We start from the raw sequence: 26,577 nt of genomic DNA on the forward strand, positions 1-26,577 counted from the left end.
TTTCTAGATCGACGTACAACACATAAATGACAAATAGCACACTAAATAGTCTGTAGAAGGTAAAGGGTAAAAGGTCAGCTATTCTTCCGATAACGCCGTTAATAATATTCTTCACCGCTAAATTTAGGTTATGCGACATGTTCTGACAGTGAATGTACTTACTCGCTTAGGTGGTAGAGGCACTGCGTATGGGTGGCAGAGTATATAATACAGTGATTTGAATCCACTCAGTGTTTGCTTGGGTGGCAGGGTATATAATACAGTGATTTGAATCCACTCAGTGTTTGCTACCCTTATTATAGGAAATAACTTGTAAGCACAGTCGCGTTTTGGAATAAATTAAAATATTAACGGGCAACAGTTATACTAATCCCTTATTCCGTTTCATTTCTCTGTAGAGAAGTATTTGTTTTTTATGTGGTTATGTGTTATCCGTCGATCTAGAAATCGGATGTCAGTGATGTCTATAAACCAGATACTATGTATGCACCCGTTCCATAGCAAGTACTATGCAGATTTACCCTGAACGGTGTCTCTAATGTGGCTGATTCTTCGATTTCAGCTACCGGCAATTCTTCTTTTTCTATTGACTGTACTTGACATTCCACTTCTCATTCAAAAAGCGCACAGGATGAGGTTTTATTTATGCCTAAATGTCAGGTTGGAAGCGGTTAATACGCTAAGATTCACTCAAGTGTACACGAAGCTGGTGAGGCGAAAGTACAGGAAACGTTTTATGGGATGGTCAGGAGTAGAGATGGGATCCACTTTACTTCTTTGGCCGTCACTAGATTATGCGTATCCCATAGAAGCACGTTATTGAGAGTGATTATATCCACGGCAGTGGTGGAAGTCAAATTACAAGTTCATAGGTCCCTAGATCTTTCTCCTTCTTTTCATTTCTTTATTTCGCACTAACACATCGAAGGTTTTCGGTGACGGAAAGATGGGAAAGGGCTAGGATTGGGAAGGTAGCGACCGTGGTTTTAGTTAAGGTTCAACCCCAGCATTAGCCTGGTGGGAAAATGCGAAAATGCGAGGGCTGCCGACGATGGGATTCGAACCCAAAGCTGCGCGACCCTATCTGCACGGCCATTTCGTTCAGTATCTTCTTCTTCTTCTAGTGCTGCCTCCTGGCAGAAGGTTGGTGACCACAATGGAGAAACCTCAACTGAGCTTCCCATACCAGGGTTGCTATGTCGTGGATATCGAACTCCTGTCGGAAGATAATTTTCTCCAACCACGCCTTGCCTTCTACGATCAGTTGTATCAGGCTGAAATCTTAATATCGGAAGATGTGACGTAAATAGAATATTTTCCTAAGTATTGCAAGGGGCAAGACTTCAGCAACCCTGATACCCTGAAATGCAAAATTACACTATGATGTTCGCCAAATTTCTGTCAGGAGAAAACACCGGAAGAAATCCGGATTCATGGCTAAATGGTTAGCGTGCTGGCCTTTGGTCACTGGGGTACCGGGTTTGATTCCCGGCAGGGTCGGGAATTTTAACCATAATTGGTGAATTTCGCTCGAACGGGGGCTAAGTGTGTGTGTCGTCTTCAACATCATTTCATCCTCATCACGATGCGCAGGTCATCTACGGGGATCAAATCAAGAGACCTGCATCTGGCGAGCCGAACTTGTCCTCGAACACTCCCGGTACTAAAAGCCATACACCATTTCATTTACCAGAAGAAGATCTTATGTTTGTGGTAAATCAGTAGAAACATTTAGATCATTGAAGAACCGTGTCAAAAAACATTTCGTGTTCTGCGACCTGGTGCGCACACGCAGACGGTACACCACGAGAAAGCTGGTTCACGTCCCTCTCGTCCGTTACCAAACAAAAAACCGCGAATTTACGTGGATGGTGACGAACATGATGTCATGTTCCTACATAAGGGGCATGTGAGCATTTACATGCAGAACAAAGCGTTACCGTGCCAACCTGAAGATCTAGCGCCGAACTGCGAGGAAACCAGTCAGCTACGGCAGAGCATATTTCCATCGAATATATTAATTTGCTCCTTTATTGAAAAACTTATGAAATGGACAAAAGTGTCTGTAGATTTTGCATGTACTCAATGGTATGTGACAAAAAAGTGAATAACTGTTTTTTATTGTTCCTCTAAACTTTCAGCCCATTTACCGATTTGTAAATCGTATGTACGGTACATTAACTCCTGCTTCTGGATGGGTACACTCCAAATATACCAAATATGAAATTTTCTCGAAATAAATTTAGCAATTTTCTCGAGATTATAAAACAAACAGACAAACACGAAAGGTGAAAACCTATGACCTAATGACACTGAATTGATCTGAAACTTATATATATATCCCCAAAAATCGAAAACATGAAAAATGCATAGACAATGGATCACCCTTCAGTTTTAATTAAATTGATTTATTATTTTCTGTAAGTAAATCAGTGCCTTACCATCTGCAGTGTTGTTAAGTATTTCTTCCACCAGAGATACTTCTGATACTGAGGCCCAAGTGCCGCCAGCAGGTAGTAGGTGTACATGATGACGTGGACAAACGTGTTGATGAGTCCCAACAGGGTCCCATGACCACCTGGAAACACAAGTAAACATAGAAATTTAATGATTCTGTAGTTACTGAACAATGTATCTAACTGCTGCCAATGAAATTATAATCAGTCCTAAACAACTGACTGGACCCGGAGATGCTTTATGGAAACTTATCAGTACTAGGACCACAAACCAACGATGATGATGATGATGATGATGATGATGATGATGATGATGATGATGATGATAATGACACGAAAGAAACCAAAGTATTAGTCTTGAGCTTTTACAGGTCAGTATATGTTGTTGTTGTTATAAACCACGATCTATATACTATTCTAACCTTTTAGGCGTCACTGTAAGTTTCTCTTCCCTAGAGGTTGAACGTCGCACTAATTCAGACAGATTTTCGGTGACAATAGAACATAAAGAAGCGATAACAGGGAAGGAAGCAGCCGTGACCCAAATTAAATTACAGCCCCAGAATCCGCCTGGTGTGAAAGTGAAACACGAAAGTCAGTCTTAAGGACTGCCGATGGTTCGGTTCGAACCTATCGTCTCCCGAATACAAGATTAAAGCTAAGTGGCCCGTACCATACAGCTAACTCCCTCGGTGCGGTGAGTCTTGAGAGTAGTACATGTTAAAGTTGAGATTACAACAGTGGCCGAATTTGAGAGAATTTATCATGAGAAATAAAGTACAACAATGAATAAAATGTGAAGAAAAGAAATAAAACCGATGGTGTTACAGCCCTGTTGGGAAGCAAGGGCTGCTAAACCCGAACACCTGCAGATTTCAAAGTGACGCGTGGTCAACACAGCGAATTCTCTCATCCCTTCTTCTGTCTTTCTAGACCGGGCTCGCTGTCTCACTGTCATATAGCTCTTTAATTGTTGTCACGTAGGCTGAGTGGACGTCGAAACACCCCTTGTAAGCAGTTGAAGATTGCTAAGCGGACCCGAAATCGAACCCTGGGCCTCCCAATAAGAGATAACTAATGGAAAAATCGCAGACACGCTACCTCTAGATCTCGGAGTTGAAAAATAGAAAAATTCTACTAAAAGCTTACTTAGTAATAGTAAGTTATTATGAAGGTTAATTGACAATCATACAGTATGAATGTTTACGATGCCAAAACGTAGAAATGGTGGTATGGTAATCCACGTAATAAGGCTTGCAATGCAGGTATATTCCTACAAATGTATTTATGACTCAGAAGATTGACTTCTTTTCGCATTCGGTACATTTGCTGATATTCATTAAGCAATATCCCAAACATATCAGATGTATAATTCTCACCTACTGTTCATATGCCACCTGCATTAAAACTAACACAAGCTACCACTTCTCCAATCTCAATGACAGTGTTCGAAATAAACCAATGTAGGAGAAAGGTAGCGTTTTGAATATTCTGATTAGCCATTTCAGTCATTTCTAAGCGTTACGTAACGGCATATCATTTATAAAGAGTATTTTCAGGTTGGACATGTTTATTGTAAGATGTTACATTAAAATACTCTGGTAACTGTTTACTCTAACTTCTTTTCACCCCTAAAATCTTCAGATAACTCTTGCTGATATGATGCGCGATAAATATAGCATTCAACCTTTTTAACTCAATATAGATCATAACACAACTACAAAGAAATCCCATTCAATTGCCTAACCTTATGTAACATACTTCGCTTTCAGTGTGGTGTTACCAAACTACTGCCCTCCAGACAGAAAATGAAGCGTAGATCACAATGTTCTCTAGCCCGCACTAAAATAGTGGAGGATGACTTGCATAGAAAGTTAGGGTAAAACATATAGGCTGTAGAAGTCCTGCTATCTTAATTGAGCAGTACTTATAGTTCAGTGTATTCATATTTTTTATTTAGTTACTTGCTCTGTCAGATGAACTCCTTAACTCATGCTTGGTCGATTGGAAGGTGTTATATTGAACAGCAGATAGTAATTGGTAGAATTCCGTACAAAAGTGGGATTTTACTTACAAATAATGCTCGCAAACCATTCCCACTACACCTGGAAAGCTAACTAATTAACTAACTCCTGGCACTACAGCCCTGAAGAGCTTAGGCCTACCAAGCGACCGCTGCTCAGTCCGAAGGCCTGCAGATTATTAGGTGTCATGTGGTCAGCACGACGAGTCCTCTCGACCGTTATTCTTGACTTTCAAGGCCGGGGCCGCTATCTCACCGTCAAACAGCTCCTCAATTCTAATCACGTAAGCTGAGCGAACCTCGAATCAGCCATCAGATCCAGGTAAAATTCCCTGACCTGGCCGGGAATTGAACACGGGGCCTCCGGGTAAGGAGCAAGCACGCTAACCCTACACCACGGGGCCGGCTGAACCTGGAAAACACACTCCCCATAATCAGACATCATTCCCCACTGATCTGCATTTACGGCTGTCGCCCAGGTGGCAGATTTACTATCAGTTGTTTTCCTATTTTGTTAATAATTTCAAAGTACAGGACGCTAGTTAGAAATGTATCGAACCTAGCGCCGCTGTCCGATTTTGTCACTTCCCTGTCAACGCATATTTTTTGATGATGCTACCTCGTATTTCAGTATCCAACTAGCCTCTCTTGAAACTTCTTACCAGTGATCAACCAGAAATCCATCCTTTGGCATCCGTGTGGAAAGTCAGCATCTAAGTCATACCCTCCACAAAAACTTTTCGTTATTATACTGTACAACTTTTAATAAAATATCATTTAAACAATGTTATGATATTTAACATTCAGTCTTATCCAGGGCTATCATGTTGAAAGAATTACTACAATCAATGGTGTATTTGAGGGGCTGGGTAGCTCAAGCGGTAGAGCGCTTGCCTTCTGAGCTCGAGTATGGTGGTATTTGAAGGTGCTCAAATGTCAGCTTTGTCTCTGTAGATATACTCGCACGTAAAGTAACTCCTGTGCGACAAAATTCCGGCAACTTACCGTCCTCAAAAACCTCATAACTGTAGTTTGTGAAGCATAAACATTATTATTATTATTATTATTATTATTATTATTATTATTATTATTATTATTATTATTATTACTCGGGGAATATTAAATGTGAAATAGTAACATCAATTAACAGGATAACACAATTAAGAAACATGTACGTAATTATTTGTAAGGAACGAGAATAAGTTTTATACTTCGTTAAAATGACGTATCGATAGGAAGAGTCACGTAATTTAGAAAGTGATGCACCCTTGAGATCGCCATTCGGTAGTATGAAGTTATTCCATACCGTAATGATATCACAGGACTCGCACACCACTGAAAATTTTGCAATAATGCAATCTTTTTTTTTTTTTCTATTGGCTTTACGTCGCACTGACACAGACAGGTCTTGTGGCGACGATGGGACAGGAAAGGGCTAGGAGTGGGAATGAAGTGGCCATGGCCTTAATTAAGGTACAGCCCCAGCATTTGCCTAGTGTGAAAATGGGAAACCATGGAAAACCATCTTCAGGGCTGCCGACAGTGGGGTTCGAACCCACTATCTCCCGAATACTATAATGCAATCTAAGAGACGTGTTATTCCTACTCGAAGCGCTTCTAAGATGAAATCATCTTCTTTTCTTCTTTATTTCTTTACCCTCCAGGGTCGGTTTTTCCTTCGTACTCAGTGAGAGATCCCACCTCTAACGCCTCAAGAGCAGTGTCCTGGAGCTTCAGACTCTGGTTCGGGGGATACAACTAGCGGCCTCACCTGCTATGCTGAACAAGGGCCTTGTAGGGGTTGGGAAGATTGGAAGGGATAGACAAGGAAGAGGGAAGGAAGCGGCCGTGGCCTTAAGTTAGGTACCATCCCGGCATTTGCCTGGAGGAGAAGTGAAAAACCATGGAAAACCACTTCCAGGATGGCTGAGGTGGGAATCGAGCCCATCTCTACTCAGTTGACCTCTCGAGGCTGAGTGGACCCCGTTCCATCCCTCGTACCACCTTTCAAATTTTGTGGCAAAGCCAGAAATCAAACCCGGGCCTCCGGGGGTGGCAGCTAATCACACTAACCACTACACCACAGAGGCGGACAAGATGAAATCTCTCTCCTAAAATTAACCAACAGCAACCGTATGTGTTATTCTGTAGTTTAGTTGAAGTATCAGAGAGAACTATAATCTTTCTAAATTGAGTTTGTAGTAATTTTTAGATCTTCATATCACATGAAATACTGTGCATCATATCCAGAAATTGTAAGTTTTTCACTGAACAGGAATATGTCTTGGCTTCTTATGGTTCTATGCTTGTCAAAGACTCTTCCTAAAACAAATAAAAGAGGAATGAAGTCTCAGTTAATGTGAATTGTTCTACAAAAGTGAAAATACCGAGTACAAGAGTGTTTGTCAGAACATTACGAAATTAATGTATGTTAGACCACCTATTATAATGCTAACAGGAGTGCAAGTTGAATCATTGAAAATAAAGGATGTAAAAGATTTATTTATTTTTGGCAATGTTTGTAAATCTCTTCAAACAATATCATAATACTGATGACATAGAAGTCTCACATAGACCATTAATTGAGACCTCATTTCTCTTTCATTAGCTTTAGTAAGAACCAGTTACATACATAAAACCATCTGAAATAGATCAAAAAGGTGCATGCATAGGTGACTTCTACAGGAAGAAATTTCAAAGTTGAAATATTGTACCATAAGCGCCATATTTAGTGGCTTAAATGGCTGGTCCTATGATATTTTCTTGTAGCTCATATATTCATGGATGAGATTTAGTTAGAAACATCGAATAGGGTGAAAGTTGGGTAATATTTTCTCAGAGTAGCATATTTGTTTCGGAAAATTATGATAGCTACAAAGCATTTGGCTCAGAAAACGCGAAACTACCCCACTCCTCATTTCCCTAGTACGACTCTTCACTGATGCCAGGGCCATTTCACTTGGTACATCTTAACATAATTACATGGTAGACTGGCGTACGATAAATGGTTGAAAGAAAGTCACACTTTTTCGAACGGTGTATAGTCACACGGTGGGAACCATAAGTTAATACTTTCCAGAATCTCCATCAAGGTTGGCCGAATTTCCAGTCAGGTGGGTATTGCATATATTGTGGGAGAGTAAAATCACTCTTTCAGCTCCCTATAAACCTCCAGGTCCATTTCAGGAATTTGAAATGGTATGGATCTTAAAACCTACCTTTGGATAGGTGCATGCTAAATATAAAGTTTGGTTGAAATATCTTCAGTAGTTTTGAACTTATAAGAAATATGCTTTACACACACCCGCTTTTGAGTTTAGTTCGTTGGGACTTGTGATGAAAAACTGTCCGTTAACGATATCTCCCTTATTAATCCTACTATCGAAATGATGCGCTTGAGCAAAAAGTTTTAGGAATTGATTTCCTTTAAGGATGGTAGATTTTCATTCATTTTGGATGTGCGTATTTTGTTGGAGTGCAAAATCATGGTTTCGGATGCGAATGAACCCCCAGCAAATTTTGGTATTCAGAAATAATATTGGCCCTTGCTCCTACCCAAGCACAGGTGGATTCTAAATATGAAGTTTGGTAGAAATATATCCAGTAGTTTTCAATTTATAAAAACTCAGACAAGTAACCAGACAAACAAACACCGAAGCTAAAAAATATGCAGATGGCCATTATCACACCTGAAACGGATAATTGTACGGAAATTTCGCCAAAATAGTTAATGTACAGACGCACGGTTGTTACGATTTTGTTATATTGATAGCACCCTACAATCGATGATTCTAATAAGGAAAGGAATACTCCAGAAAATGCATTGTTGGTCTCTGTGTTCCATCCTTAGTTCTATTCCGTGCTATATAAAGCACATAATTCTTGAATATTTATTTCTATCCAGTCATTCATATGAATTAAATCATTTAAAAGTACGCAATGCATTACAACAATCAGTATTTATGCATAGTCGTGTAACATTTAGTGTATTATTTATGAGTGTATTTTATGTATAGGTGAATCAGCTGTCCCTACCAATATTTTTTCGCAGCCCAACAAACGAGTGTAATCATCGTAAAACCGATATTTCTCTGCTGGCATCCCGTATGGTATCAATCCACTGTATGCACATCGTGCAAACGATTCTGAAAAGTATTAACTTATGGTTCCCACCGTGTGACTATACACCGTTCGAAAAAGTGTGACTTTCTTTCAACCATTTATCGTACGCCAGTCTACCATGTAATTATGTTAAGATGTACCAAGTGATATGGCCCTGGCATCAGTGAAGAGTCGTATTAGGTAAATGAGGAGTGAGGTAGTTTCCCGTTGCTTTCCTCACTGAGCCAGACATTGATTTTATATATCAGTCTTCCAAGCCCACTGAAATGTATGCACCAACCGACCCTATGAGCAACAGTTTCACACCATTCCTAGCAGGGACTGGCTGCATAAGGAATGGCATTACTAGCATCGCTCATACCTCAGTCACTTTCATATTGTCAAAGCCAAGTATAAGACAGAGAAATATCAACTGCTCTAGCCCATACCAGAAGAAAGAGTGCATGTAAACACTAGGTCCAGCCAGCAAAGGCACAGTTCGAATCCTACACGTACAAAAATAATTTCAAAGATATGAAGCATCAATGCTTAAAAGCATGTTTGCGTGCGCCACATGCAAGCTGAAAAACGCCGCTATGCCTGATTTTGAACACTGAGCAATTTTGTAGTACGGAATGAAGTCGCTTCAGTCATTTGCCACGTAGACGTATCCCTCGGACGAATACGTTGATACAATCCTTATCTATGGGGAACCAAGAGAAAATTCATTGCAGACTAGGTCTGTATCAGGAAAGGTATCCCGACAGGCGACATCCGACTGCAAAGACCTTCCGCAGTATTGAAAATCGTTTACGAAAAACAGGGGTACTTGAGATGATACCACCTGTCCGAGAGAGGACCGTAACCTTTGCTGAAAATACGGAGGGTATTCTGCACTCAGCTTGCAATAACCCACACACGAGTACACGGGCAATTGTACAACAGGTGAGCATCAGCTAGGCTTCCGTACTGTGAATACTGCATGAGCATAAAGCTAAAGTAAGAGTTCTACGGGCGGGATTTATGTGTGTGTTTGAGTCATCAGTCCATAGACTGGTTTGATGCAGCTCTCCATGCCACCCTATCCTGTGCTAACCTTTTCATTTCTACGTAACTATTGCATCCTACATCTGCTCTAATCTGCTTGTCATATTCATACCTTGGTCTACCCCTACCGTTCTTACCACCTACACTTCCTTCAAAAACCAAGTGAACAAGTCCTGGGTGTCTTAAGATGTGTCCTATCATTCTATCTCTTCTTCTCGTCAAATTTAGCCAAATCGATCTCCTCTCTCCAATTCGATTCAGTATCTCTTCATTCGTGATTCGATCTATCCATCGGTATTTATGATATCGAATGAATATATTTCAGTGACTGTTAGGAAATATCGGAACTGATTCAGTATCCCTTTCGAAAATCCAGTTTTGGAACGAATTTCAGTTTCACAACAATGGTACAATGGTACCGTCAACCGACACAACAGTATTGGAGTGCTGACAATACGTACTGCGTGCAACAGACAGCCTATCAAGTGCAAGGGAGAGTAGTGCATGGTGTGCAATCTTGGGTGACCGCCTTATTCTTTGAAGGCCAATTCACAGACGCACGCTACCTGCACTTTCTAGGCTAGAGTACTTTTAACGCTGTGATTTCAGCGGTATGGGGCTCCACCACATTGGACGTTTGACGTCCATAACCATCTGAATGAGACAAATGCGAGAAAGTAGTTAGGAAGAGGAAGACGTATTCCTTGGCCCAACATGTCATCGGATTTATCGCCATTAGACCCATTCCTGTGGAGGCATTTTGAAACAAACTGTTTGCACAAAGTCCCGAGTGCGTTCGACAACCCATCGTCAAAACCTCCAGATCATTAACATCGTCTAAGCAACAACGCAAGAGGATATCATGCACATTAAGAAGCATTAAAAAACGAAAAAATAAAAATAAAATTCCTGCCCCGGACTCGAACCTACCGCACGTAACACTGGTGCACTGTGGCATTTAGTTTGCTCCTACCGTCCACATTATACTGCACCGCGGCACAATGTATTATCCGCACACTTTATCTTGGTCCATTTACACCCTAGTGCTGAATCGGTCGACCTCGGCAATCTTCGAGATTCGTACTGTCAACCTTTGAAACACAAACTATGAATCGCTTAAGCATCGTTGTGCGACATCTGGCGTACACTTTACGTACTAGTACTGTTGTTGTTTACACAACAAAGCCAAAGTATAGAATTCATGCTAGGAACAAGATTCGCATCGAGAAATGTTTTATAATGTTATATAATGTGTATGTGACATAGTTGTTGGCTTAAGATGATAACGGTTTAGAAATTTAATGTCGATCGATCATATTCTCGATTCAATTCAGATTTCATTTTCATTCAGTTGGCAGCACTATCGATACCGGGACAGCTCCCTCCCTACTCCTCACCTCCGTACACAAATGCACCAAGATAAAGTGTGCGGATAATATGTAGATTACAGCTCGCGTGATAATTTTAACACGGTCGCAATATCCACTTCGTGTTCCACAGATTTTCATTTACATGTCAGATCATGTAGATTTGTAGTTCCTGTTTTGGTAATGTTGTGGCATAGCAGCTTCTTGTTTTCGTACAGGCTACAAATACAAAGATATCCGTTTAAGTGTGTTTACTGTGCTTACGGAAGGACAGATGGCTTCAGATCGTAAATAAAACTGTGTATTGCATAAAATAATATTGGTAAGGGCAGCTGATTCGCCTGGTATAATAAAGAAAAATTAATTTAATTAGTTATATCATGGTAGGTGTAAGTAAGAGAACTGTTAAATAGAAAAATCTCAACACATTTATCCGAAGAAATAACATCCGTTTTAAATAGTTTCAAGTGTTTACTTAACTTTTATTGAATGTTGTACATTTGCAAATTATTGTGCATTCTACAGCTTAATCATTGTGGCTCTTATATGGGGTATTAGTGGTATTTTATTTAAAATTAATTTTATACATATGGTTATAAAATTGTAATTATCTGTTTCTATTCAGAATTTTCTCAATGAAAGATATGTTTCCGGAAAAATTTTGGTCATAAGTTTATTTGGGAATTTAGAGATTCCCTATAAGCAGATACTCTTTTGAGGTGTGGCTAACCGATATCCTAGACGGCGACCAGGTATATATATATCTTATATAATTAAATCGGCCATTCATTACACACTACTAATTTTAATCGCTTCTGAAACGTTCAAACAAATGTATAGAAACATAATTTCCCTTCACTGGGGACTCCGTGTTTGAACCACAATTCTACAATAAATGCATCCTAATTACACAGTGGAGAAACAATGAAGTGTGTCTAGTTTACAAACATAGTACGATGGTTGTGCAAAAGAGCTAGATTGACTAAATAGTTAGCATTGCTATTAGAAGGAGATTAGAACAGGTTTCAACTCACTTAAACCTTGATAATGACAGAAAGAGCGCTGTCACAATATATTACTCTGACGTCATTCTGGGACAAATAAATACTTGTACATTGAGTGCCATGCATTCTTGCTCCGCGCTGTGATTCGGTTAACCTTGTAAATGTCCTTCGCATTGTCATTTCAGAGCTGACTACATCCATTGAATTTAGAAAATACTCTTTCGTCCTAGAATCATAGCCACCTCAACCTCCATTTTCCCCCGTTTAAAGCTAATTTCTTAACCAAGTTACAAAACTTAGTTTCTACAGTTGGCCGAAAAAGTGCACTCTGGGAAATGTCAAGGAAATTTATAGCAATGAAGCCGTTGACAGTGCGTATGCGAACATCGAATGCATGCTAGCCAACAATGAAACAATATCTCTCTCACTAATACCAATATGTCTCACACTGCCTACATGTCACATTGGAAAGCGAAATGTTTTAAAACATAAATACTACACTACCATCCACCACAGAAACCCGCAATAGTGATTACTTCATATAGGGTTGGCGTCAGGAAGGGCATCCGGTCATAAAACAAGGCCAAATTCACATGTGATAATGTTGACAACTACGTAGCTAAAAAAGCATGACAGACCATTAGGGGTGCCAAAACAAGACTGCAGGATACCTTCAGATGTGGTGAAGATGATGTAAACTATGGAGCAGGAATGTTTTAACTTTAAACTCAGTTTCCTGAAAATTTACTTTTTTTACATTCAGGGAACATTTTCTCAGTTTCTTCTCAACCTAAAATAAAGAAACTTGCAGGATATATTTACTTAAATGTTTTACATACATGGAAACAATTTTATGTAGATCTGTAGTTTCTTCAAAAAGTTATTGGTCATAATATATTGAAAAACGGTGTGGAAAAAGTCCTTAGGTAAGAAAAAGTTATATTTCCCCCAATATTCCTGTTTAAAACATATTATCGTTTCAGTATACATAGAATAGCTGTTTCCATACAGAGTAAATTTTGGGTTATGAACCTAAAATGGTTCCCAAGAAATTATTCCTATAAATTAACAAAGATAGGCGATTCCATACCCCCTTAATAAGTGAGTTGTAATGTCGTAATTCTGCGTTATTGGATATTAACTTCTTTTATATCTGTTCCAGGTGAGTCTATAGGCCGTTTGTAATTTTGAGATCCTCTCCTTATTTGCTTCACGATCCAAGCCTGACGGCTGAATTACTTCTCCTAGGTACTTGAACTTATTCACCTGATTAATTTTGACGAATTTAGTCTTTAGAAGTTTCCAATCAAAATCAATAGCGGATCCTTCCATGTACTGAGCTTTTTCATAAAGAAATTTGGAGCCCAGTCTTTATTATTATTATTATTATTATTATTATTATTATTATTATTATTATTATTATTATTATCTCAGCTGCCATGCAGTCAACAAAGATACACAGTAATTAATTCTTACTCTGTTGTAAAATTTACGTATTACCCTAGAAACTATCAGCAAGGATGGCAGGAAGAATTTTATTCTTACTCCAGCCGAACTCTTTTATAGCCCAGCACCAGCAGGCCTCATAAGAATCGTTTAGATGAAGAAAATTGCCTATCCAGTAACTTCAATACTCTATCTACGTAGGTGGATCAAAAGGTTAGTTGCACTAACGCGCCGCAGCAGCGCGCTGTGTGTCGCAAACGTGGGCACAGCGGTGAAAGGGACAGACACTGCCCACACGTCTGTTAGGCAGGTCGCTGTGGTGTCTCGTCTAGTATTGTGTAAATGGCGGCCAAATGCAATGGCGCGTCAAATGGACGTTCACACCAAATATGAGGTGCGTGCGACAATCCGATTCCTATGGGCCAAAGGAAGAATTGCACGGACATTCATCGTGAAATTAGTGCTGTGTATGGGGAGCGGGACATTTCCCGGCAAGGTATTGTAAAGTGGTGTCAGCATTTCGAAGCCGGACGCACGGATATCACGTACAACCATCGCAAAGGTAGGCCCGCAACGTCCAGGACCCGTGCAAAGGTCAACAGTGTGAATGCGATCATTAGACAGAACCGGCGCGTTAAACTGAGAGAAATCGCGACGCAGCTGAACATGTCGTATGGAAGTGTGTTCGCCATTGTTCACGAGGACCTTGGATATCGTAAGCTGTGTCAAAGATGGGTCTCGCGTCTTCTCACCGATGAGCACAAGGGACAACGTTTCCAATCCTCCCTGGAATTTTTGCAATGCTATGCCGCAGGCGGCAACGGGTTTCTGCGGCGAATCGTCACAGGCGACGAAACGTGGGTCCATCACTACACCCCCGAAACAAAGAGAACATCAATGGAATGGGTGTGCCCCTCATCACCACAACGGAAGAAGACTAAGGTTCAACCTTCAGCCGGTAAGGTTATGGCGACAGTGTTCTTTGACATGGAGGGTTTGCTGCACGTGGATATCATGCCGAAAGGAACGACGATCAACGCGGCGTCGTATTGTCAAACGTTGCACCGGTTGCGTAAAGCCATTAAAGAGAAGCGCCGGGGGAAATTGAGCGCCGGTGTGATTTTGTTGCACGATAACGCAACACCTCACAAGGCCCGCCAAACGAGAGAACTGCTGCAGCGTTTCAAGTTGGAGGTCTGCCAACATCCACCCTACAGTCCCGACCTAGCGCCATGTGACTTTCCTCTATTCGGTAAGCTCAAAATAGAGCTCCGGGGTCGACGTTTCCAGACCGATGAGGAGGTGAAGGCCTCTGTCTCCGAGTGGTTGCAGAACGCTGGAGGAAATTTCTTTGCACCCGGCATGGACAAGTTGGTTGTGCGTTCGCAGAAATGTTTGGAGTCTCTTGGAAACTATGTGGAAAAGTGACTTTACAGTGTATATCGTTATTGTCGTGTTGCTGTTGTATAGGTGGTGTAATAAATGGCCATAACTGGGAAGTGCAACTTATTTTTTGATCTGCCCTCGTACATTCCACTTGCATTGATGTATCCGAAACAGAGATTTTCACCATACTTTTCATAGAAAGGAGCCCATTGGTTCTTCATACAAGTGTTCAAAGTGGGTGGTTAAAATCCGAGACCTTCGTTGACTGGCTGCACCGTTCAAAAGTATGCTTTTTTTTTTTTTAGTAATTTGAATCATTTTATGCTTGCAGCTACTTTTCTGTACGTTTGTGTTGCTAGAAGATTGTTTTCTATAAGTAAGGTGAACATTTATGCCATTTTGAGCTATTTTCCTTTTTGTTCCATTACTTTACAGTACATAATTAAGTAATAATAATAATAATAATAATAATAATAAATATAAACATCTTTTTCTTTATCTGTTTAACCTCCAGGGTCGGTTTTTCCCTCGGACTCAGCGAGGGACCCAACCTCTACCGCCTCAAGGGCAGTGTCCTGGAGCTTCAGACTCTGGGTCGGGTATACAACTGGGAAGCAGGACCAATACCTCGCCCAGGCGGCTTCACCTGCTATGCTGAACAGGGGTCTTGCGGGGGGATGGAAGGATTGGAAGGGATAGACAAGGAAGAGGGAAGGAAGCGGCCGTGGCCTTAAGTTGGGTACCATCCGGGCATTTGCCTGGAGGAGAAGTGGGGAACCACGGAAAACCATTTCCAGGATGGCTGGGGTGGGAATCGAACCCACCTCTACTCAGTTGACCACCCGAGGCTGAGTGGACCCCGTTCCAGCACTCGTGCTACTTTTCAAACTTCCTGGCAGAGCCGGGAATTGAACCCGCGCCTCCGGGGGTGGCAGCTAATCACACTAACCACTACACCACAGAAGGGGACAATAATAATAATAATAATAATAATAATAATAATAATAATAATAATAATAATAATAATAATAAATCGCATGATGCAGCCCTCTTAAGGCAGACCCTCCGACGGGTGGGTGATACCAGCCGTTGATTGGAAACAGCGTGCTATTATGATTAAGGATAGTGTTGTGTGTTGTTTGTTGTGTGTGAGTTGCGAGAATGTTGGGAGTAGCACAGACACCCAGTCCCCGAAGCACGGGAATTAATCACTTAAAATTAAAATCCTCGAATATGTTGGGAATCAAATCCAAGGCCCTCTGAACCGAAGGCTTTTATGCTGACCATTCAGCCATAGAGCCGAACACTAAGTAATCAAATGCATATATTTGTTTGTAATTGTGAAAAATACATTTGATGCGTACCATGCGCCATTACCAGAATGGGCAGGAAAACACGCGAAAACACCTTTTTTGGTCACAATCTCACCTGAATATGTCTGCTTCTTAATTTCGGCAAAATTATTATATTGAAGTTGAATAATTCCGGTTTAAATATATGTATCAGTTCAATATTTCCTATATACATTCTGTTTCTGTCTGAAAAAGCCTTAGGTGCGTATGATTCCCCCACTTTTCCATACATTAATAGTAGACTGTCAGTCATCGGATCAGAAGATTGCGGGTTCAGTCCCGACAGAACTAATAGGACTACATACGGGTGGAAGAAACCCAGTTCCAATCGATACTCCATATAATACGGTGTCTAAATGGAAAATACTATGGTGTTTACCTGACTGAAAATTCAGTCATAATATAGCCCATCAGCGTTCCGGTTACTCTGCCTCCTGGTAGAGTAAAATGTAACACAAGTAGTCAAAAACGTCTGCAACGCGGTAGCTGAAGTCATACCATTATTATTATTATTATTATTATTATTATTATTATTATTATTATTATTAGAATATTATAATCAAGAAAGTCCAAACATGCCCGGTAAGTAGGATAACGGGGAGTATATTCGTGATACAGGTAAGTTTGTTATAAATCTTTGAATAAGTATCGTGAACTTCCCTATTGCAGACACAATGCATCTCAACCACCGCCGTCTCAATTCTATATACTGCCTGCTCTATGCTATGCGGTTAACATGCTTCTCAGCGTGAGCTCTTAGTGTCACGAACCTCCGCTAGGGGCGCCAGCTAACGCACCCAACTTATCTCCGTGCCCACGTTATTGTGTTCCAGTGCGTTTGCATCGAGCATTTGTGTGTGTGTCTCTGATTGTAAAATGATTAATTCTTGTTTTCCTCTCTGCATATCAAAGCAGGAAATCCAAATTCTTCAGGTGTGAGGATTCCTGTTATCCCCCAAGTAAAGAACTTTGGGAAAATTGGCTTAACGCTCTGTCAAGGCAAGGATCAACCAAAGGTAATCAGTGGATACCATCCGATTATTCCCGTGTTTATAGCCTGAATTTTAGAGATGGAGATGAAAGATAAAACTTAAAGAAAAATATATTGAAGCCAGTGAGCGTGCCTAGTCGGTCTTCGAATTATCTCCATTACCTTCATACCAGAAAAATAGCTCCACGAAAGACCAGACAGCGACAAGATATTTCTTCGGAAGAAATCTCTGATGAAACAAGCTCTTCAACCGCAGGGAATACATTGGATGACGAGTACGAAATTCATTTGAACAACGATGTATCAATCCAATAGTGTTGGCTACTGAATGCATGATTCGAAGCAGTGTATCGATTCATTCAAGTGTCCGAGTGAATCGATTCACAGAAACGGCGAGCTCACGGCACACGATTCAGCTTGCTCCCAGCGGACAGTGAATCATGGCAGATCGAAAGAATCGTGAACGAGCGCGGCTCAATGAGACACATGATACACACGGCTCCTTATCGGCTCACTGGACACGCGGAGAGCCGAGCTTCCGCTGCAGCGAGACATACAGTGAGCCATGGCACACGGAAAGAATCGTGAACGAGCCTGCTCAGTGAGACACAAGATACGCACGGCTCCTTATCGGCTCACTGCAGCGAGACATACAGTACCTTAATTCAGGGCATGGCTGCTACCTTCCTAATCCTAACCTTTCCCACCCTGCGTCGCCGGAAACCTTCGATGTATTAGAGTAACTAGCATTTTTTCTAAGAAAGGAGTTCATAGTATGAAGACCAGATGGCAGCTGCGAGCACTGAATGCTGTTGCTGCTGTCTTACCAGCACATACTACACAGATGCAGTAGGAGCGGTGACCAATGAGCCGTGAATCGGATCACTGTATCGATTCAGTAACGTGAACGGAATCAAATGAATCGATTCAGTAAAATGAATCGAATGTCCCATCACTACAATCCAAGTCAATATTCCAACGAGTAAGAATGACAGCAGTGATCAGAAAATCAGACATTAGAGGCTCCGAATAAGAATTCTGAGACTGCGATAACAGCTGATGACTAACCATAATGAAGTTAAAATACGGCAGAGACAATTCGAAGACAACCCAGAAATCGATCGTTTGAATAAAGTAAAGGAAGCAACCAAATATAATGGAATAAACGACCGATTATTAAAATCGAATCCATAATTTTCGCAAGATAAAATCCGGACAGTCAAAACAAATCACGCGGTACTATGTGGCGTGGGGAATAGTATCCCAAACGGTTACGAATATGGCAGGATTCCAGGTCTAGTGTCAGCTCCGTCACAAAGTACTCTGGACAGGTATCCTAAATGGAAAATATTGATTGTGTTTGTCGGGGTTTCCCAATTAGTGAAGGGAAGACTTAGAACTGAATGTAAAACTCTCAGACCAACAGAGAGGAGTGTAACAGTGATCGCTGATTAAATAGCTAATTGGGTACGGCTCCTCTACAACCGAACTAGTGACAAGTTCGTTTGCGTAGTCAATGTTGAAAGCGTATGCGGGACAGATATTGTAAAATCTAATACTCTCGCGAATAAACTGTTGTGTTTTCTTGTAATCCGACTTTCAAAGAAGTTCTCATGTCCTACTGCCTACTTCCTCGTTAAGGGCATAGAAGTCTCCGATCTATCCCTTGTAGTTCAGGAATGATTACTGTAATGCCTTTTGGCAAAACAATCCAGATTGTGTGCATTTCTATTCACCAGCGGATAAAATACTTACAGTGGATGAATTATGATTTTATCGAGTACGTTAAAATAATTCAGTTGGAATCAAAACATGAAAAACTAAAGTGTCTAATGAGATGGCAGATGCTGTCTCGCTAACTGTGAAATCTATTAGTGGAATGTGTGCCTTATCTGTTACAAAATCGGTTATCTTATGTTCTCACTAGATGATTTTCTGGAGACTCAATAGATCTGTTTAGTTCAGTGAGATTGGGTGGTGGATTTAATGACATGACGAACACACGCACTGCATTGTGTGCTATAAAACGTATCCTGAAAACTGGTCATGAACAAAGGGTCAGCCAAATGGTGACAGAATATTTTTTGCGTCCACTGTTGGTAAATAACAGTAAGAAAAGTACGGAAAAAGTGCTCCGTTACACGTGTCGAGAACATTCTGAAATTGGTATGTACCATGCAGCAAGGGATGGTCCTAATATATCTACTGTAACTGGTAAGATTTTATATATTTTACGTTTCTATATCTTAAGCCAAGCTCAAATGTAAACTGTTAGTTTCTGTATGTGCATTATCTTCTCAATTAGTAACATGTTAAGGATTATTTTTAATTTTGTATTGGTGTTACGGACCATCTCTCATTTAACCAACATGTGTTTTGGGTGCGGTAAGTGCTGCCATTTGCAGTGTCGCTGTAAACGCAATTCTCACGGCACAGAGCAGGCAGTATATAGAGATTGAGACGACGGTGATCTCAACATTACTAATAGTTCCCTGAGTTCTCAACAGATGCCTCTAGCTATCTCCATAGGTCTTCATCATGCTTTACCGGACCGTGATAAGTATTTCAAAGATTCATCACGAACATTATCCTATATGTAACCATGAGTGAAACTTAACAGTAAGACACGGGTATTCCAATAGCTCGTGAACCTTTTCGATTTCATCTTCCACTTATTCTAATAATAATAATAACAGTTTTGTCCTCATTCTCCATTTTCACTGTCAGGTGCCACGACCACACGTAAGGAGGTAGTTTGTTTTTTTCTTATCGCCGAGACAGAGGGTGCTATTAAATATCAATCTTCCAAGCCCGCACAAATACATATATACACTAACTGCTTCTACAAGCCACACTTCCCCACCATTCATCACAGGGGCTGGCAGCATAAAAATGGCATTACTAGTATTGGTCATATGTCCATCACTTTCATACAGGTCGGTGTAAGAATGAAATATATTCTTTCTTTAACAGTTTGTTTTTTACGTCGCACCGACACAGATAAGCCTTATGGCGAAGATGGGATAGGAAAGGCCTAAGAGTGGGAAGGAAGCGGCCGTGGCCTTAATTAAGGTAAAGTCCCAGCATTTCCCAGGCTTGAAAATAGGAAACCACGGAAAACCATCTTCAGGGATGCCCACACTGGTAATCGAACCCCTTACCTCCCGGATGCAAGCTCACAGCTGCGCGCCCCTAACCGCATGGCCAACCCGCCAGGTTAAACATATTAAAGTTCACAACCTGAAGACATACCTGTAAGCGCACTCACCGAAGATGGATCTGGTATTATTATTATTATTATTATTATTATTATTATTATTATTATTATTATTATTATTATTAAAGTGACATGAAAACACGTTGTCTCCTATATGTAGTCCACCCCTCTTGTTCTTACTCTGCGTGTCATCTACCAAAACCCCTTGAAATATTTACAAGTTGTTTTACGTCGCACCGACACAGATAGGTTTTATGACGACGATGGGTCAGGAAAAGGCTAGGAGTGGAAAGGAAGCGGCCGTGGCCTTATGATTTTGTCCTCATTCCTGAGTTTCATTGTCAGGTGCCATGGGCAAACGTAGGGAGGTAGTTTGTCTTTTCCCTTATCGCCGAGCCAGAAGGTGCTATTACATAATATCAATCTGCCAAGCCCGCACAAATATATACAATAACTGCTTCTACAGGTAACACTTTCACACCATTCATCACAGGGACTGGCTAAATAAGGAATGGCATTACTAGTCATATGTCAACCACTTTCATGAAACTAGCTAGACTGCATTTGCCTGGTGTGAAAATGGAAAACCATAAAAATTCCATCTTCAGGGCTGCCGACAGTGGGGTTCGAACCCTTTATCTTCCAAATATTCGATACTGGCCGCACTTAAGTGACTGGATCTATCGAGCTCGGTCCTTAAAACCTTATGCAGTAATGATAAAATTAGTTTTGGGGTTGTTACCCTCCCTCGATTGTGAAGGTGGCACTACCTGTAAGTAGTCACCATCTGGCCGGCTGTCTATAAAAGAAACATTATTTTCGTCAGCCAGTGTATTTTGTACTTCGTCAGAACTCGGAGTCTCTCTCTCTCTCTCTGCGTGTAACTGTGGGACTAAGCCATAACTAGTGGTCTGAAGAAGGTAGTCTGATATGTGACTCAAGAACTCCACAGAATCCCTTCCCGGTTGAGGGAGATATTTTATACACTGCTGAGTCATTTAACGAATTGTCGGGCTACTACTTGTTACCTTCATAAGGATGTGCGAGTGTTTCACCCTCGGTATCCTTATGTAGTGTAAACTTGCTCGAAAGCTAGTCAAAAAAATAGACATGAGCTTGTTTTGACGATGTCCAAGGTTACTTGATACGAGAACTGGAAAAGATCCAATAGGAAATTGCGGCGAGATTTGTTCTGGGTGATTTCTGACAAAAGAGTAACGTTACTAAATTTTTGCAATGTTTGGGCTGATAAGACTTGAGAGTAAGGAGGCGAGCTGCTAGACTAAACGGAATGTTCCTAGTGGAATGACAGGGGTACTGATATTAGTATACAAATAAGCTTGAGTGGAGCTTTTAAAAGCAGGAAGGATCATAACATGGAAATAAAGTTCGAATTCAAGAGGACAAACTGGGGCAAATAGTCATTTATGGGGAGAGGAATTAAGGAACGGAATAACGTATCATTGCCCCAGAGGAGTGCGACAGGTTTCGGCAGCCGGCACATTTCAGCCCCTAGATGGGGGCGTAATTCATTCCATTTCTGAACCGGTCGAATGACTGGAAACAGGCTGCGAATTTTTATTTTTTCAATAATGTATCAAGGAAAATGTTCGATAAATGTCCAAGATCTTCGGAATTATTTAACAAAGACTAGGTAAACAATTGATAGGTAATCTACCACATGGGCGGCAGTACCAAATACTGATTAACGATTGATTGATTGATTGATTGATTGATTGATTGATTGATTGATTGATTGATTGATTGATTGATTGATTGATTGATTGATTGATTGATTGATTGATTGATTGATTGATTGATTGATTGATTGATTGATTGATTGATTGATTGATTGATTGATTGATTGATTGATTGATTGCAGTGGTAGAGTTAGTGAAGTCATGAACATGATGTACACATTAGAGTGGACGTAAAGTGTAAAAGCATCTTTCTTTCCTTTCTTTTTAACATCACACTAACACAGAAACATTTTTCGGCAAGCTGGAAGCCGTAGTTTATTTATCCAACACTCCCCTTGATGAATCATTCCATTCCTTAATTCCTCTCCTTATAAATGAATATTTGCCACAGTTTGTCCTATGTTATGTTTTCATCCCGAACGATCTTCTAATATCGCCATCAAGGGATGTGCAGTTACAGGAAAACAGCAAACAATGATGGTGGCGCCAAAATTTGTCGTACCTGGCGAGTTGGCCGTGCGGTTAGGAGCGCGCAGCTGTGAGCTCGCATCCGGGAGATAGTGGGTTCGAACTCCACTGTCGGCAGCCCTGAATATGGTTCTCCTTGGTTTCCCATTTTCACACCAGGCAAATGCTGGGGCTGTACCTTAATTAAAGCCATGGCTGTTTCCCTCCCATTCCCAGGCCTTTCCTGTCCCATCGTCGTCATAAGACCTATCTGTGTCGTTGCAACGTAAAGCAACTACCAAAAAAATTTGGTGTAATATGTAGGTTGAGGATTGAGGTAGTTTCCCGTTGCTTTCCTAACCGGGCCAGAAAGTGCTATTTCAACGCAACTCACGCTACCAGTAGCACTTTTCATAACGCTCAGAGACACTAGTTGTGCTCCGAATGGCAGCACCACCCATATCTCAGCAGCTTCCATATTGTCACAGCCATAAATGGAAATAGACATCGGTGGAAGCTACATTTTGTTCTTCTTGCTATTGGCTTTACGTCGCACCGACAAGGATATGTCTTACGGTGACGATGGGACAGGAAAGGGTTAGGACTGGGAAGGAAGCGGCCGTGGCCTTAATTAAGGTACAGCCCCAGCATTTGCCTGGTGTGAAAATGGGAAACCACGGAAAACCATCTTCAGGGCTGCCGACAGTGGAGTTCGAACCCACTATCTCCCGAATACTGTACATTTTGTTCTGTCTTGTGCCAAGAGACACACGCAAAAATACTACATCCATGAAGAAACAGAAGGAGTTGTTTATTTAAAATGCAGTCTCTACATTTTGTCTGGTCTGGTCGGCCGACGACGGACATTTAACCCACCATTTCTCTAGTTATTCAGTTTAATAGCATCACAACGCGCACCGTACAGCCAACTCATGGATACTGCAAGCGTTCAATGGATAATAAAATATTACCACGGGGGGAGGTACCAGCATATGAACTGATGATTCACACAATTCACAATGCACAAACTAAGCTGACCGAACAAGTGGCTGCGCGGTTGGGGTCACGTAGCTGTCAGCTTGCATTCGGGAGATAGTGAGTTAGAACCCAATGTCGGCAGCCCTGAAGATGATTTTCCGTGATTTCCCATTTTCAGACCAAGCAAATGCTAAGACCGTACCTTAATTAAGAACCCGGTCGTTTCCTTTCAACTCCTAGCCCTTTCCTATCCCACCTTCACCATAAGACCTGCCAGTGTCGGTACGACGTAAAGTAAATGATAAAAATTAAACAATTAAAACCAAGCTGGTTTCCCTTCTCTTCAGAAGAGGTCTATTATAGATGTAATTGGAAGTCCGATGTTACTAATACAAATGAGAGATTTTCGTACTTACCCGCAAGGAACTTAGTGCCTATCCATGCGCAGATAGGCATCATAGTGTGGTGCCACAGGTGTAGGTACGAGATCTGCCTATTCTTCTTGCGGAGCACGAAAAATACCTAAAACATCAAATGTCACATGTAATCATACTGTACTATTAGAAGAGGAGTTAGCATTCATTATTACATACAATGAATTGTATACATTTTATAAGGTTACCACAAACTCTAACTTCAATTTTGAAAGCAATTTTCATTACAAAAAGCTGCTTTTCGTTCTATCGACTCAGAAAAATCTCATGGCGACGATGGGATTAGGAAATAGCTAGGAGTGGGAAGTAGGCGGCCGTGGCCTTAATTAAGATACAACCCCAGCATTTGCTTTGTATGGAAATAGGAAACTACGGAAAACCATCTTCAGGGCTGCCGACAATGGAGTTCGAACCCACTATCTCCCGGATGCAAGCTCACAACTGCGCGCCCCTAACCGCAGGTTCAACTCGCCCGGCCAATTTTCATTAAAATAGTAAACAATTTGTTTAACTTTACCATCACTCGTTATCGTTTTACCTTCAGCTCCTGGGGAAGGTAAAACTAGGGAGGCCTCACCTGCTATGCTGAACATGGGCCTTGCGGAGGGATGGGAAGATTGGAAGGGATAGACAAAGAAGAGGGAAAGAAGCGGCCATGACCTTAAGTTAGGTACCGCCCCAGCATTTACCTGGAGGAGAAGTGGGAAACCACGGAAAACCACTTCCAGGATGGCTGAGGTGGGAATCAAACCCACCTCTACCCAGTTGACCTCCCAAGGCTGAGTGGATCTCGCTCCAGGTCCTCATACCAGTTTTCGAATTTTTTGGCAGAGCCGGGAATCGAACTCGGGCCTCCCGGGGGTGGTAGCTAATCACACTAACCACTACACCACAGAGGACCGGGCGAGTTGGCCGTGCGCGTAGAGGCGCGCGGCTGTGAGCTTGCATCCTGGAGATAGTAGGTTCGAATCCCACTATCGGCAGCCCTGAAGATGGTTTTCCGTGGTTTCCCATTTTCACACCAGGCAAATGCTGGGGCTGTACCTTAATTAAGGCCACGGCCGCTTCCTTCCAACTCGTAGGCCTTTCCTATCCCATCGTCGCCGTAAGACCTATCTGTGTCGGTGCGACGTATAGCCCATAGCAAAAAAAAACACCACAGAGGCGGACAGTTCTAATGTTAGGTCCCTATTTTACTATTTATATCGTATGATTCAGCCGCATCCACTGTCGTTTTATGCAACCCAACTAACGTGCAAAATGGCTATAAAGTGGCTATTCCTCTGTAGGCGTACTCTATGGTCTTAATGTCTAGTGAGCACATTCTGCACACGACTCTGAACCCTATCACAAGGTTATATCGTTCGCTCGCAAACATAACGCCTTGAAATCATGTAGCGACATCCCTTGACCATGTAACTATGTTAATGAGTCGTGCCTCGTGACCGGGTGTAATGAAGAGGAGAATCAATGCGTAAAACTAGGTAAGAGTTCAGTAATTAATGTATTAAACACTAAACCGGAGGGCGTATATACTTAACTCTCGTCATACTACCAGCATGTTCACGGCGGTCGAGCGTAGCGGATGTGGTTAGGCGTTAGAGTAGCAATCGACCGAATGTGCCGGTGGCGGTTCGAATCTTTCGTCGTCCAAATATTTTTGCATCGGTATGATATATGAATACGTAAACACAGGCCCACGTTTGCCACGTTCAAACAGTACAACGGCGCTATTTTCATCTTGTGCCCTGAGCACATTCTGCTGTTTAGCGCCTGAATGTAATCTCTGCTGTCATTTGGCATGTGGCATGTTTTCAACAGAGGAATAAGTTGACATGCTCCTCCTTTATGGGGAAGCAAGACAAAGCACGTGCGAGGCAGTACGTCTGTACCAGGAACCGTATCCCGACAGGCGATACCCGGCTTGCTACGACATTCCACCATATTGAAAGACGCCTAAAGACAACAGGTGTGATTTCCAAGCAGCCACCACTAAACGATAGGCCAGTTACATCGGCTGAAACAGAAGAGGCCGTTCTGGAGGCAGCTCGTTATAACCCACACATCAGTACAAGGGCAACTGCACAACAGATGAACACCAGCCAGCCGACTGTTGGCGAATACTGCATGAACATAAATTTCACCTATACCATTTTGAGCTACACCAAGAGCTCCATGGGCAGGATTTCGAAGCTCCAATGGAGTTCTATCGGTGGCTATTAGGCAGGCTGGACAATGATGCAGCATTCACATCGCACGTTTTGTTCCCGGACGAATCGCGTTTTCACAATAATGGAAACGTCAATCGCCACAAGATGCACTATTGGAATCCAGAAAATCCTCACCGGGTGCGACAGGCGGCCCATTAGGTACAATGGGGTGTGAATGAGTGGTGTGTAATCTTGGGGGATCGCTGATTGACCTTATCTCTTTGAATTCCATTGGACGGGCCCACGCTACCTGCACTTTCTGCGCCAGGAACTCCCAATGCTGCTGGAGGATGTGCCCTTGCACGATCGTTTGACGATGTGGTTGCAACAGGATGAAGCTCCACCACATTCGACTTTACCCGTTCGTAACCATCTGAACGAGAAACTGCCAGGGAAATGGATAGGACGAGGAGGCCCT

At 41.7% G+C, this 26,577-nt stretch overlaps 1 protein-coding gene across 2 annotated transcripts in view; it reads right to left on the reverse strand.

The window, feature by feature from the left end:
* The window catches only part of LOC136877776 (very long chain fatty acid elongase AAEL008004), a 163,049-nt gene that overhangs the window by 17,509 nt on the left and 118,963 nt on the right, over nucleotides 1-26,577 (reverse strand). For both annotated transcript variants that reach the window (XM_067151992.2, XM_067151999.2), the window contains exons 7-8: nucleotides 23,932-24,037; nucleotides 2,442-2,578 (exon numbers count right to left, since the gene is read on the reverse strand). In XM_067151992.2, coding sequence (XP_067008093.2) covers nucleotides 2,442-2,578; nucleotides 23,932-24,037 — 243 coding nt within the window. The remainder of the gene's footprint in view (nucleotides 1-2,441; nucleotides 2,579-23,931; nucleotides 24,038-26,577) is intronic.

The sequence above is a fragment of the Anabrus simplex genome, chromosome 1, assembly GCF_040414725.1.
Source record: "Anabrus simplex isolate iqAnaSimp1 chromosome 1, ASM4041472v1, whole genome shotgun sequence".
Lineage (NCBI taxonomy): Eukaryota > Metazoa > Arthropoda > Insecta > Orthoptera > Tettigoniidae > Anabrus > Anabrus simplex.